This window comes from Oncorhynchus tshawytscha, linkage group LG07 (assembly GCF_018296145.1).
Source record: "Oncorhynchus tshawytscha isolate Ot180627B linkage group LG07, Otsh_v2.0, whole genome shotgun sequence".
Taxonomy (NCBI): Eukaryota; Metazoa; Chordata; class Actinopteri; order Salmoniformes; family Salmonidae; genus Oncorhynchus; species Oncorhynchus tshawytscha.
In genome coordinates this window covers 2,349,237-2,364,180 of record NC_056435.1, presented here as the reverse complement: position 1 = coordinate 2,364,180, position 14,944 = coordinate 2,349,237, and the positions used below count along the sequence as shown (strand labels likewise).

At 43.6% G+C, this 14,944-nt stretch overlaps 1 protein-coding gene across 1 annotated transcript; it reads right to left on the bottom strand.

Annotated features, from left to right (window-relative positions):
- Positions 1–428: 428 nt before the first annotated feature.
- Positions 429–14,323, bottom strand: LOC112253654 (sodium/potassium-transporting ATPase subunit alpha-1). The gene is made up of 22 exons (XM_024425581.2): positions 14,165–14,323; positions 8,474–8,590; positions 8,208–8,267; positions 7,100–7,303; positions 6,835–6,948; positions 6,608–6,742; positions 6,394–6,511; positions 5,822–6,090; positions 5,389–5,697; positions 4,812–4,946; positions 4,466–4,658; positions 4,140–4,315; positions 3,912–4,048; positions 3,545–3,695; positions 3,212–3,380; positions 2,966–3,120; positions 2,746–2,869; positions 1,902–2,047; positions 1,655–1,785; positions 1,459–1,560; positions 1,171–1,262; positions 429–686 (listed from the first exon to the last, which is right to left on the bottom strand). Exons 1-22 carry the CDS (start codon positions 14,174–14,176, stop codon positions 658–660), a joined length of 3,078 nt encoding a protein of 1,025 aa, XP_024281349.1. The 5' UTR covers positions 14,177–14,323; the 3' UTR covers positions 429–657.
- Between the last annotated feature and the right edge of the window lie 621 nt (positions 14,324–14,944).

The window sequence follows — 14,944 nt, the reverse complement described above, 5'->3', positions numbered from 1 at the left end:
GAAATATACATATTAAGCCACAATGTTGTCAGCAGGTTTTTTATAATCAAGTGCTGCCAGTTGATAAGTCTTGCCTTGTGCTTCTGATAGACGGTTACGCTGACACAGGCTTGCTAGTGTGTGGAGAGCGTGTTTAACGTTGGGCAGTAGATGGATAAAGTGTGATGTGAATGGGTCAAAAGGTGAGATGAAATACAGTCTACATTCTGTACTACATGACAGTGAACAACTAGCTGGTGTTCGTTGACTGCACACTGAAAGCAGTGCTCATGGTTAAAACAGAGAGAGAGAGAGAGAGTAGAGACTCTCCAGGAAGGATAGGAAAAGAAGGACCTGAAGATCTGTTGATGCTGTGTTTATTCTGGAAAGTCTCCAAGTTGCAATGAGGAAACGTGCAAGCACACATGCACAAACCATACACACCAAAGTGGGAGCTGACTGAAAGTTTATTTATATTACTGTTAAAAACATGTATAAAATTGGTCCTGTTCCAGAAACAAGGCACACAATCTCAAATGTCTTGGTTCATCATCTCGATCTCAGTGTTTTAGTATCACGCATTCCCTATATAAAAACACATCCACATTTTACAGAATTTAAAATTCCGAGCAGCAAGACAACCATGCAAGAACTTGAGCGATGCAAACGGGATGCTTTCTAGTAGTACGTCTCCCTCTCCACCCAACCTAAAACAGAGAAGATGGAAAACAAGATTTAGAGATCAATTACCTCTGGTAAAACAGGTGGACTAAGGAAGGCTGTAGCATACATAAACAATGATCATGTTAACTATCCGTGTGTAGTTCAGACGATCAATGAGGAAGACAGTCAAGTGACCGACGTCTTTAACATGGTCTCTGATAGCATACCGGTTTACTCACATCAAATGCATTTTATAAAGCCATTTTTACATTAGCAGTTGTCAATGGAGTGGACTAGACTCCCAAACTTGTCTGTGTCCACTGTCTTGCACATCTGAAAAATGTGCTGCTGCTTAAAGATTTACAGACTTCGCTTGTTTGCCAGATAGTAAGGCTGCATATTTAGGTAGCCTTACTATCCTCCTGAGAACGAGGGAAAATCTTGTGGTTTTGAGAGCCAAACTGAGAACTTGTATGAACAAGTACAGCAGATAGTCACAGTAATAACTAAAAAGGGATTTAGCCTCACCTCCTGGGCTGCGTCGGATGATCAGTTTTCGGATTTCATCATAAATAAAGATGAGGAGAGAGTATGGGAAGGCGCAGAACCACCAGCTGGGTCTAAGGAGAAAAGAAAACATAAAACAAAAACAGATCTGAAATGACTCCAGACCAGAATGCATCAAGAACAGATCTTAACATTTTAAGCAACACATAGCTAAGCTTAATAGAAGTCCTCCAAGAGTTAAGTATTTTTAGTACTACAAATTATTTTATTAAGAGATGAAGTGTACCTAACTGAAGGGTCTTTACTTACTTGAGTGGGTACATTCTGAGGGCGATGCCCATCCCAGGACAGTAGGACAGGAAGGCGGCCAGGGCGGTCTCCTCAAACAGGCCGAAGATGAGAATCTTGTTCCTGAGGAGGACAGAAGCAGCATTTAAAATCAAGTCATTTCTTTGACAACAAAGAACTAACAACCGATGCTCTTCAAAATGGCCACTGAACTCACCTCATTCCTTGTTGGAAGACTGAGTTCCTCCTGGTCTTACAGATGATCAAATCAGCCCACTGTACAACCACGATACTGGCGAAGAATGCTGTGTGGCAGGTGAACTCCACAATCTTTCTCTGTTCATAAGTCTGAGGGAAACAGTCAGCAACAGAGGGAGAAACCGTCAAAACACAGTCAGCTAATCATCTAGAATCAGACCAATCAACAAGGCTTGTGAAAACCACATTGGTGTCTGCATACTCACCCACTGCTGGCCATAGCTATCCTCCAGGTCGTTGCAAAATTTGTTGTCCCAATCTACACGAATACCTAGCAGTCTGGAGGGTAAGAACCCGTTCTCAGCCAGGATCACAAAGTATGTGAAGAACCCAGCCAAAGCCTGGATCATACCTATGGAGAGATGGAGAGACAGGATCAGATGGGTGCATTTGTATCAGACTCTATCCATGTCATTCTGTCTGTTGGTTTTCTATGTTGCATCAATCTCCATTAAAAAAATGTTTTCAAGTTTGATTGTCACATCACCGGACAGGTGCAGGAGAATGTGTTGTTTTACAGAGTCAGCCATAGTAGTAGGGTGCACCTGGAGCTTATTAGAGTTAACTGCCTTGCTCAAGGCACGGATCAAAGATTTTCACCCTGTCGGCTCGGGTATTCGAACCAGCGACCTTTCAGTTACTGGGCCAACACTAACCGCTAGGCTACCTGCCGCCCTACAGTGATTCCCAAGGAGTATCACGTTGGTGGGAGAGGTTCGCGACCCATGATATGATGCAACCGCAGTATGTGAATGCTGTCCATATCAGTGTTTCCTCTTAAGGAAAGTCCCGCTCACGTGGAAACCTCTGGTTTAAACCTATTTTTGGCTCCATCACCAAAGTGTGAAACATCCCATAATCACTCAGAGACCCCTTCTCTTATCACCAGGGAGGCTATTTCTGGTACATACCCCACTTCCAGCTGATCCCAAAACCACCCAGTCAACTTAAGAGTCTAGAATCCAGTTTGAGGTGTATGAGATGTTAATCTTTCATCGAAGAATGAAAATACTTTTTGCGCAAGTAAGGCTTTGTGAAAAGCGGTCTTACCGATTTGACCGTAGGCTATGCTGATAAGTCTTTCATTCACCAGTTTGTCTGTTTTGGAGTTTCTGGGCTGTCTCTTCATGATGTCACTCTCAGCAGCTTCGTAGGCCAGGGAGATGGCGGGGACCTGCAAAGTTGAGGACGATTTCAACAATTAGAATAAAACTGAACAGTTACCAGAGATTTAGAAAAGAAAAATCTTATATATACACAAATTCCTCACCATGTCAGTTCCCAAGTCGATACAGAGGATGGTGACGGTTCCTAGGGGCAGTGGAATGTTGGCGATGATGAAGAAGAGGAAGGGTGTGATTTCTGGAATGTTACTGGTCAGGGTGTAGGCGATGGACTTCTTCAAGTTGTCAAAGATCAGACGGCCTAGGAAAGTGTACATGCATAACGTTAGTGAAAATAATGCAGAATAGAAGGAACCCCAAACATTCTAAATCCACTGAAATGCTGCTTCTACCTTCTTCAACACCAGTCACGATGGAGGCAAAGTTGTCATCCAGGAGGATCATGTCTGCAGCCTGCTTGGAGACGTCAGATCCAGAGATACCCATTGCAACACCGATGTCAGCCTTCTTCAGAGCAGGAGAATCGTTCACACCATCACCTGTCACAGCCACAATAGCACCCTGTGGATAAGGAGGAGAGGTGTTTGAGACTATGGAGAGAGAAGTCTAGAGAGAGAAAACTGGTAAACACATTTTTAATTTGAAAGGGATTTATCTACGCTACAGTCACTCTGTTTACCTCTCGTGAGATAGGCCTAGTGTCTTTAAGTTGAGCTGAATATTACCTGGCGCTGGCAGCCCTCCACGATAATCAGCTTCTGCTGAGGAGAGGTTCTGGCAAACACAATCTCTGTGTGATATTTCAGGATGTCGTCCAACTGTTCAGCGCTCAGGTCCTTGAGGTCACCGCCATGGACCACACAGGCCTTGGCATCCCTGTGAAAAATGTACCCTTTTTTTTAATGGGAAATCCCATTGATATGACGACATTTCTATAATGTCTATAAGCGCTCATGAGAAGGACCTGACATTCAAGCTTGAATAAAAATCTTTGAAAAAGGACTTCAAAAATGAAAAATGTAGAAACTGCAAGGGTTTTACTGTTGTTTCCAATAACGTAGCTTTTATTTTATTTTTTAAATCGCAACATACCTAGGGTCAACTTCATTGACTGGAATGTTCAGACGAGCAGCGATGTCCTCAACAGTCTCGTTTCCTTCAGATATGATGCCCACACCCTTGGCAATGGCCTTAGCAGTGATGGGATGATCACCAGTGACCATGATAACCTAAGGGAAGGAACGGAAGAGGAGTGGTCTGATCACAGTGGCTGCTATGTGGATTGACTGAAGAGTCGTGTCAAGTATTACATTGCCATACCTTGATTCCAGCACTCCTGCACTTTCCCACAGCATCAGGCACAGCAGCACGGGGAGGGTCAATCATGGACATTAGGCCAACGAAGCACAGATTCTCAGTTGGGAAGTTCACCTCTTCACAATCAAACTGGAAGCCCTCAGCGAACTGGTCATCAGGGAGCTGGAAATGACAGAACCCTAGACGGATACAAAATTGTGAAAATGTGAATTGAAAAAAAGGAGCAAAAGCACAATTTTACACCTCACATTGGATCATTTGACAACACAGATGGAATAACAAAAATACAGTAGTATTGGCTAGTGATGACTGAAATAAATGACTATTACCCAGCACTCGCTCTCCCAGACCACCCAGTTCCATGTAGGCGTTCTGGAAAGAGTCCTTCATCTCATCATCCAGAGGCTGTTCTTTGCCCTGGATCAAAATGGTGGAGCAGCGGTCCAGGATCCTTTCAGGGGCTCCCTTCATCACCAGCAGATGCTTGGACTCACCCTCATTCTTGTTTAGGTGAACGGAGAGCTACGGGATACAATTATAGGAGCAGCCATTTTGAAAACAGATTACCAGAATAGGCATAACCATATTGATCTCTGTGCCAACGGGAAGGGTTTTCAAAGACTTATTGAAAACTTATTTGCCCTTATTTCATGTGGCAGGGTGCCATTGCCCTACCTGGTATTTGTTGGTGGAGTTGAATGGGATTTCAGCAACCTTGGTGTACTGGTCTCTCATGCCTTGCACAGACCCACAGCACAGCTCAATACACTTCAGCAGGGCAGACTCCGAGGCATCACCAGCCACATCTCTCTGTGAGAGGGAAACGAGTAGGCAGATGAAGTGGACGTGGTACGCCGCTGGCGCACACTCCCTTTCACACACTAGCACTTCCAAGTGGCCCAAGATATTAAAATGCCCTCCATCATTTTAAACAGACTGAAAAGGAAATCTTTGTAGATTGAGCCTGGTGGAAGACAAAGACCATGACAAAGAGAAACTGAAAATAAGGGCTGAAATTAAGTGTGGTAATCACAGCTAGTCCAAGGTGAGATGATTAACGGAGGGAGAGGTTATATTCCAGGGGATTGCGAGGGCTGAGGCAATATGAGGCATTCGGGTGACAGGGGAGGGAATTACATAAGGTGAAAGACAACCCTGTTGAGCCTTTTCAGAGGCATAACATGCTGAACTCCTGTCGATAGCTCCATGTGTATACGGATGTCAATTCACTCTGGAGAAATGAGATACTTACTTTAAGGATAGGAATACCGCTCTGTTCTGCCAGGAAGACGGCACGGTTACACAGGCCAGCGACTCTAGCCAGGGCAGCCCAGGTGGCAGAGCTCCTGTCGAAGGAGGTACCACTCTGGTTCTCTGTGGTGTCAGCCTCATGGATCTGGTTGTCGAACCACATGTGAGCCACGGTCATTCTGTTCTGAGTCAGGGTTCCGGTCTTGTCAGAGCAAATGGTGGAAGTGGAGCCCAAGGTCTCAACAGCTTCGAGATTCTTCACCAAGCAGTTCTTCTTGGCCATACGCTTGGCAGTCAGAGTTAAACACACCTACGGAGAAAGCCAAAAGTCACTCACCATGTCTGTCGAAACAAATTGGCAATGTACTGGTTTTTGGAGCCATATCTGAAGTGTTTTTTGGGGGGGGGGAGCACTCCCGAAAGACCGTACTCACAGTTACAGTGGCCAGGAGACCCTCAGGCACGTTAGCGACAATGATTCCGATGAGGAAGATGACAGCTTCCAGCCAAGAGTATCCGAGGATGAGGGACAGGACAAAGAAAGACATGCCCAGGAAGACGGCCACACCGGTGATGATGTGGATGAAGTGCTCAATTTCAATGGAGATTGGGGTGCGTCCGACTTCCAGGCCAGAGGCGAGGGTAGCAATACGACCCATAACAGTGCGGTCACCAGTGTTGATGACAATACCTCTGGCAGTTCCTGCAGGAAATAACGTGCAGATTTCATGTAACAATCATGCCATCATATTGACTACTGTTTAACAGCACAGTTGACAGTGATTCAACCTCAGAAATGGTGAACATACTTTATACAGCAACATGACTTCATCGAAGCTAGCCCAGTCATGGTTTGTTTTCTTTTATTTATTTACCAGGGACCATGTACAAAACGCCCTTGTACCAGATTTAGCTAGATTCCTCATTTTTAATCTGTGGTCCCTGGGCAGAATTTATTTTTATTTGGTTTGTTTCTCATCTGAGCAACTCTGCTCTGTTAAAGTACCTTCAACACAGTTGGTAGAAAAGAAGGCAATGTTCCTTGTCTCCAGGGGGTTGTCATTGGAGTAGTCCGGAGTACGGGTCTGGGGCTCAGATTCACCAGTGAGGGAGGAGTTGTCCACCTGAGTGGGGAGGGAATTAGATTTATACAACAATGAATGGCACAGACATGGGTGGAACGTGACGTATTTGGAGCAAGGGGATTTTAAAGTACCCACTTTGCAACCGCTGGCAGAGATGATTCTCAAATCGGCGGGAATCCTATCTCCACCTTTCACCTCCACCAGATCTCCAACTACCACTTGTTGAGCGTTGATGTTCATCTTCTCACCGTCACGGACAACCAGGGCTTGCTACAAGGTAGAGGACACAACCAGATTCATCTTTAAATGTAACAATAAGGGGGGAACACCTTCAAAAGAAGTGTTTCTAAAACAGCCAGTACCTGTGGGACCAGGTTCTTGAAGGAGTCCATGATCTTTGAGCTCTTGGCCTCTTGGTAGTAGGAGAAACAGCCAGTAACAATGACAACAGCAGAGAGTACGACACCCAGGTACAACTGTGTGGGACAAAGATGCAGAACGTGTTAGAATTAAGTTAACTCCCCCGCACAAACACCAGTACAAAAGAACTACAAAACCCAAGCATCATCTGCTTTCAATTCCATCACAATGTCAATAAAATCAATATTCTTCATCTTGGAATCTTACGTTATCATTGGCCGGCTCATCCTCCATGGCTGCCTGGATTCCGTAGGCCAGGAAGCAGAGGAGAGCGCCAGTCCACAGCAGCATGGAGAACCCGCCAAACATCTGCTTGCAGAACTTCACCCACTCAGGGGTAGTGGGAGGAGGGGTCAGGGAATTGGGGCCATCACGGGCAAGGTTCTCAGCAGCCTTAGCACTGGATAACCCCTGAGGAAATACAAAATTGGTTGGTGTTACTTTACATGTCGAGACCTCAAATTAAGATGCTGTAGGAGGATACTTCATTTTAAAAGAATGGGTGCTTCCCTCCCACCCAACCTTTTAAGGGTATACCATTATCGACCCTTGCTTTTTAAAATCAAGTATATTGCTATATTCGGGCATATCTAGGTACCCCACCCTTCCCCCCCATTCTTGAGATTCTCGTTCATGGCACGTGATAAGGAGAGAGGAAGCAAATTGTCAACACAATAATATCTCTCTGCGAGGTCTGTCAGTGGCAGAGACACTGCAGGGCCAAGTCATAACTCTAATTTCACATAAGGCAGAGAACAGAGAAACAAGTCAATGGGGCTCTGGAGAGAGTCGAGGTGCTGACAGTTGCCAGGCAACTCGCTGCAAACAATGAAAACAGTGCCATCTCCTCTGCTGGGATTGAGTGCATCCTAAATCTGGGCTGAGGTGCTATGAGCCTGCTGCTTGTGAATTATTCAAAAGGACCACTCTGCTGCGCTGCTAGGTTTGGAGGCGGTAATCTACTATTCCCCTTGATCAAGAGTCCATTTGTATGGATGTAAAAGAGGGATAAAGCAGCTGTCGTATTGCCTTGGATATTTGTCACATCCAAGTCAATGATAACCCCCTTCTTCCACGGTTTAATAATTGGAAGAGATCCCAAGAGTCCGAAACCCATAACTTGAGCAGAACTTTGAAGTCCACCACTTGACTTAATTTTTCTATTCAATAATTGAAACTATTCAAATTGAGGAGAAACGAACTGAATTGCCCTCCAGCAGTGGGCGATAAGTAACTAGTTTGTTAACAGAAAACAGTGCAGAGGAGATGAATGAATTGCCAACTGAAATGAAAATGAGTGAAGCTCCAGACTTACCCTACTAAGGTCGGTGCCGTATTTGCGGTTGAGCTCGTCCAGGGTCAGTTTATGGTCATCCTATGGGACAGAGATTAGGAACATGTCACTGACAATCGTATTGCACTGCACTTCTGCACCATCGAGATAAACATACAGTACATTACATGCAGCGCCAAGCTTGACACCAAGTCAGTGTCATCAACACACGAGTGACCAAGACTTGTGATTTAAAGATGAACTTCCCAGGTCCTGAAAGAGAATGAAAGTGAGAGAAGCCGACTCACCAGATCAACTTCCTTTTTCAACTCATCCATGTCCCTCTCCTTCTTCATGGCCTTGGCATTCTTCTTCTTGCCTCCCTGCTCAGAGGTCGCCGCCAGCTCATACTGTTCCCGTCCTTCCTACAGAGAGGGCAAGAAAAGATAGTTAGGAGCGATAAGAAAAATATATATACAAACACATAATAGAATAGGTAGAAAGAGGCCCTTTAGAGCTCTGCCCGAAAAAAATAAAATGGTAACCCAACTCAAGCCCCTGATACAGAATCTGCTTATAGTATAGTTTCCCATAGTGTTTCTGAGGCATTAATAAAACCCAAGTCTGGGGGCCCAACTCTTGAAAAGGTCATTCATTGAGTCAATTAGAGAAGCACTCATTTGAACAAAGGATAAAAATGCTCATTTTCAGTTACAAATGACTTACCAGAAGTCACCCAACAACTTGTGGGTTATTGATGTAGCATTGTTCTACTGAACGTAAGCCCAGTTATCATTTACAAAACAAACGTGACCTGAACAGGTATGGTGCAACAAGTACAAAGATAGTTGTGGCTGTCCCTTTTGGACTATCACCCAGTAGGCTTTCACCTTTCAGAGTCTACGACCTGTGCTAGATAGCACAATTACTTTCACTACTCAGCAGAAGAAACTCAGATGTTTGAAAATGGCATCTGTCTGAAGTTCATGAGGAATGCTTAATGAACAATCATGTCACAGACCGTCACTTTGCACAACTGCGTCAATAAGGAGAGCTGTGGGAGGGGTGGGGCTGAGGGTCATTTCAACATACTCCACTGCAATCCAGGAATGTCAGACTATTAGGCCTTGAGGTCTTGAGTACACACAGAACTTTCTTCCTCTGGAGTCACCTCATCATGAAAGTCCAAAATAACCCTGGCACCTCACCTTCTGCAAACACATTGTTCATTCACTCTTCCCTTTCTCCATTATCAAATCGGTCACTTTTGGGAAGAGGACAAAGACCTGTTGAAGAATGCGCGTCAGCTAGACGGCTGAAAAGGGGAGGGTGTTGGGACACTGCGGTAACAGGATAACGCACAGTACCAGATAAACATCGGTAAGGCAGTTAGCGATCATAAATGATTCAGGTTCTACTGGTGTTCAGAAGTGTTTTGGCTGTGGGGGAAAGAGCTCTACATGCTTCTCTTGATTTGTCACTATGAGGTTACACAAAAGCTGCTTGACTCTAAGCAAGACAGTTCCTGGTTCAGAATGTGATCCAAGTCACAGGGGCTTGACTGATAATTAAACTTTGTTGTTTGGTTACAACTGAATCCAACATTAGGCGTCCTACCAGTTTTTTTGTTGCTGTTGGAACAGTAAAGGGTAGAGGTGGAACGACAAGTCCTGCTGGAGTCTTCCGGACCTTCAAGGAATCTGTTGTCGCAGTCCCCTGTGGTCTTTTTATTAGTTGACAGGCACACAGACTTGCCCTTCTTGAAAATGCACCCCCCCCACTAATACTATTTAGAAATATCCCTTTTACTTTCCCAATAGTGTACACATCCGTTATTACCACAATGAAGCAAGGAAGGGAGGAGGATGCTGTTTTGGAAGTATTACTCAGCTGTCTCTCAAACGAAACAGGAAGCTACTGCACTGAAAACAGGAAAAAAAGTGTGGATGTCAGCAATTGTGTGGAATCTCTCACAAGACCAATCATGCAAAAACAAGTTGTCCCACTACAAGTCTGAGAACAATGAGGCTTTGTACCTCTATAGAGAACCACGTAAAAACAATAATGAAAAATGGGGCAGAGAAATAGATCTTTAGAGTGACTTTATTTTGGACAAACTGTACAGTCATGGAATTTATTCAGACCCTCTTAGCAAAACACTTAAGATACCAGGCTTACCGCATTCTTATATGGGATTACTGTAATGGTTTGATCTGTGAGTGGGAGCAACACCACTGTGGTAAACATGGCTTGGGTCTGCATACCATTTCTCCCATAGTTCAGAGTAGTATATTCAACTGCGTAATTGTGGTTCTCATGAACGTTGCATATGGGAGTGAGTGTAATTAGTCTGGGACAGAAAGAGAAACAACTATGTGTGAAAGAGAGTGCAAGAACATAGGGTGGGTGGAGAAGGGGGTGAAGTCGGCAAGACATCTCTTTCCAAGACGACAGAAAGTTTGAAAGAACAACTGTCCTCATAAAAACAACAGCGATAGACAGAACAGAGCCTCAGTGAGATGAGGGGCCTCTCACTTTTACACTAAAACACCACCACCGCCAGATCAACAAAAGTTCATAAGAGACGGTCGAGCGGGTGCATATTTTACAGCCAGGGTCGAATTCCTGTGAACACCATTCCTGCTTCTGTACATGTGCCAAATACAAAAGCGGCTCACTCAAGCATATTGGCTCCTCCTCACCCTGGGACTTTGCCCTGTTGCTACAGGCGCCATAACCACACCTCTCAGATATCTGAATGGACCGAGTCACGTGTTACTCTCCTCCCCCTTTTCTCTCCCTCTCTTCAGTTCAGAAAAAAGTTCATTTATTCACAAGAAACGCATTTAAAACTCCCACCACGTCCACTGGAAGAGTCGGTTTTCCCACAGAACAAAAGATGGTGAATGCCTGTGTTTCTCCTTAAGACCCCAGGAACCACAGTTAAAAGCAGAATACAAATCAATGGGATGCAACTTCCTTTATTGCACTAGTCTGAAATGTAGGTTAGAACAGAACGCACGTGGCTATTGCGAAATGCCGATTGTGAAAAGGCCTATGGGACAAATGTTTTTTTTTTTTTTACAATTCCCTCTGCAGTTGGAACAAATCCAAATTACAGTGGAGGAAACAGAAGGTGTAATAATGTGTGGAACTCTCCATAATGTTTCGGCAGCTAAGCCAAACGAGCAGAGAGGGAGAGCGAGCAGGAGAGAGAAAGGGGCAGTGGGGGTGAGATGTGTTCTCTGTCACAGAGATGGGGTGGCGTGTGACAAAAGGGATGCCTAATACATAGTGACTCTCGAGCGGAAAGAATGTGAAATCCTCAGGAGAGCAAAAAAATGTTTTAAAGAGCAGGTCTCTTGGTTCCACAGTGGACCCCTGGGGGGAAAGAATGGTCAGCTGAGGCCACAACCTGATAGTAGCTCAGAGATGGAACACTGGAGAGAAATAAAATAATTCCCAAATTACTTCACCATATAAAAAGGCCTTGTTTCGGACATATTCTAGGCCTCATTTGTTTACAGTGGAGATTTTCCACAAGCCACTTTCCATCACACTCAGTGGTGGAATCTTTAAAACAATGACCCCCCTTGATGAAAGATGGCGAGAAAAGAAGTGGAATAACGAAGAAAGAATGCGCCCTAATAACATTACAGGAAAACAGCCTTGTTTTCAGATCACAGTTTATTTTGAGAGATGGAAACAATAGCCTTAGTATTCCATTTCAGGAAGGAACTTCTGGGCGTTTCAATTTGTTGACAGTGAGCAGTTGAATACTATCATACCTCTTGATTTTCCATTTCATTACAGAAAAACTGAATTTTTCCTCCATCTGCTATTCAACCAGTTCAGAAAAATTCTGCTAGCTCCCTCTGAACAGGAGCCTATGAACAATGATGACAATGCAGCAACTGGTGCCTCATCTTCAGAGCGGTCTCATATACCTCACCACTCTAACCAACCCTTTGCTCCCACCAGCCCTATGTCACCTCTCACTCCCCCCTCTCTGCGGTCTCCTGGAAATCATTAGTCCGGCTGTCCAAGCATCTGTGCCTATTGCGCGTGTACTGGACCGGAGCGCGGAGAAGACAGAAGGGCTGGGGGCAGAGAAGAGTGTTCACCACAATACAGGGAAATAATCCAAAACATGGAGGTTTGCTGCTCTGCATTCACATCATACAACCAATCTGTCTCTCTAATCACCCCTCTCTTACTGTAGCTGTGAATGCATTTTATCACTGTGCCCGTGTGAGCCGTTGCCCAGCAGGGAGTGGCGAGCCTTTTATATGTTATTAACCTCCCCGATATCCCACCAGTCTGCCATACAGTACCCAAATACAGGAGTCACAGGTAGGTAGCTGTATATATAAAACATCAAATAAAAATCACCCCAATAGTTGATACATTTTCCATCACCATAACATTGCAGGTAGTTATTTAGACAGGCGTGATGACAAAAACCCTATTGACTAAGGTTTGCCCATTAAAAAAACACACTTAATTCTACAAGTCTAGAACAATATGCCTCGATATGTGATGAATATACAACAAATCTAGTGTATTTTACAGCATTGGAGCAACTAGGAGATTATTTGTCTTGGACCGATTTGTATCAAATTTAATAAAAACGATTGTTTTTTTGGAAAAGCGATTACTTTCATTAATACATGAGGGGGCTGTAGTTGATGTAAGTCTTCCCAAAGACACATTGTAGGCCTATCTGAACATTCGCAGAATGTGGGCTACACAAGAAATGTCATACACAACCATATGCCAAATCCATATACAACAATTAAGCCTTATGTGGAATACATGTATTTTTTAAAGAGATTTTGCAGGTGCTCAAATGTTATCAAGGAACAGTTCTGTATTTCCCCCAGAGTCAGATGACCTCGTGGACACCATTGTTGAGTCTCTGCGTCCAGTATTACGAAAGTTAAAGGTATTTTCGTGAGCCAATGCTAACTAGTGTTAGCGTGTTCCCATATACTTCAAGTCATTGCGCTAACGCTAGTTAGCAATTTCCTTCAAACTGAACGCAGACATAAAAATGGTATCCCCGAGTTCGTCTAACTCTGGGGAAGTAGATAAGGGCATCCTGCTCAAATCCAGAACTATAATTTTAAGCAACCAAAGTGCATTATTCCAAAATAGGCCATCTACATAAAAACTACATTCAACGAGCATGACAAAAACAAATAAACACCGACACTTTGGCGCATGGTTGATATTGTGAATGGGGTGGACTAGGGTTATTATTCAATTTATGAAGAACATACTTTCGCAACAGCCTACAGTCGCAACTACATTTAACCAATTGATTACGAATCTGAATATTACCTATATTTCTCAATGGGGAACAAAATTCAGTCAAGCGGGTTAAAAGTCACCATGAAAGACTCATTAAAACAAAGACCACCACTTATATTCAGAAGTGGGCTACAGGCTCTGTATGGCCGTGTATCTCAAAGTAACACAAGTCACAATATAGCATGTCTGCCTCCACTTCCCGCAACTCGAATTTAAACAGACCACGCTACATTTGTAGCCACCTTCCCTGCACTTTACTTGGATGAAAATAAACATTGTATCAATCTTCAAACTTGTCTTACACCGCCAATTCTATCATCGTAGCGCTTACAAGCTTTTCTCATTGGCGACTAGATCCAAGCTAACCAACCTGTGGATCTTCAGTATCAATGTAAAAACAACACATTTTTAACCCTAATTGACACTCGATCAAGACACGTTATGAAAGCAACTTTTGTTCAGCGTACAAAATGCGGAAGTCACTTTCCCATCGCAGGCATTTTGAAAGAAAAATGCGGCCATCTACGTACATGTGATCATTTGAAAACAACTTCGACCGTATTATCTTTTTTTAATTGATACCACTTTTGACAAGTAGCCTACCATTAAGAATTGCGTAAATTAGGCTACAGTAGCATTTCATGGAGGAGCTGGAATGTGAAGATGGAAAGAAAAGGCGCACTTACTCCACGTCCCATGTTTGCAGTTTTGTGGAGGAAAAATAAACTTATTGAACAATCAAATCCCAATTTACTTAAAAACTAATTGAAAAATGTATTGCCCCTGGATGTGCCCTTATCCACACGTGTCACTCCTACCGGACACGCATCCAAGCTCCCCGTTTCATTAAAAGGTCCAATACTTATATACAGTGTTTCTTTCGATCGTGACGTCTGCACATTTTGCTATGGTAACATTGAATGGAGGGGCGGAGTCCCCATTATTGAATGTTTTACGATTATCGGCCTTCATAAAGTAGATTGAATCCAATGGACTTTTAGTCTCTGTAACTTCAAATATTTATGAAGGAAAGTCACTTGGTCTCTTCTGTGCAGGCTTATTCATATTAGGATGATATCTCTCACACCACTCATATTCATAATGGATACTAACCCATCCTCAAACCTCTTTAAACCTATCCTCAATCGTCTTTAAGAATACTCTGTGTGTTTTGTTTGTCCCTTTTCTCTTAATTTCCACATAGATTTAAGAATGACCATAATTTAAACACACACAAACACACTCTATTTCTGTCTCTCTCTCTCAATCACTCTCTCTCTTCATTCCTTATTTTAACGTCATTTATGGAAAGCGATAATTTTTGTGTAAACTCCATCACTGGTCTTTAGGAAGTTTAAACTTGAACGAACCAGGCCGTTAAACCCTGTAGGATGTAAACTTCCCCTCCTGACCCTGTCATGAACACTTTGTGGACAATGTGACCTTCTCAGAATTAATGGAAGCCT

What these genes read in the sequence shown, in the direction of transcription:
- LOC112253654 (XM_024425581.2), bottom strand. An exon ending in TGGAGGGCTGCCAGCGCCAG is followed by an intron (nt 3,381 to 3,544) that starts GTAATATTCAGC and finishes CCTTATCCACAG; the next exon opens with GGTGCTATTGTGGCTGTGAC. An exon ending in ATAGCTATGGCCAGCAGTGG is followed by an intron (nt 1,786 to 1,901) that starts GTGAGTATGCAG and finishes TGTTTCCCTCAG; the next exon opens with ACTTATGAACAGAGAAAGAT.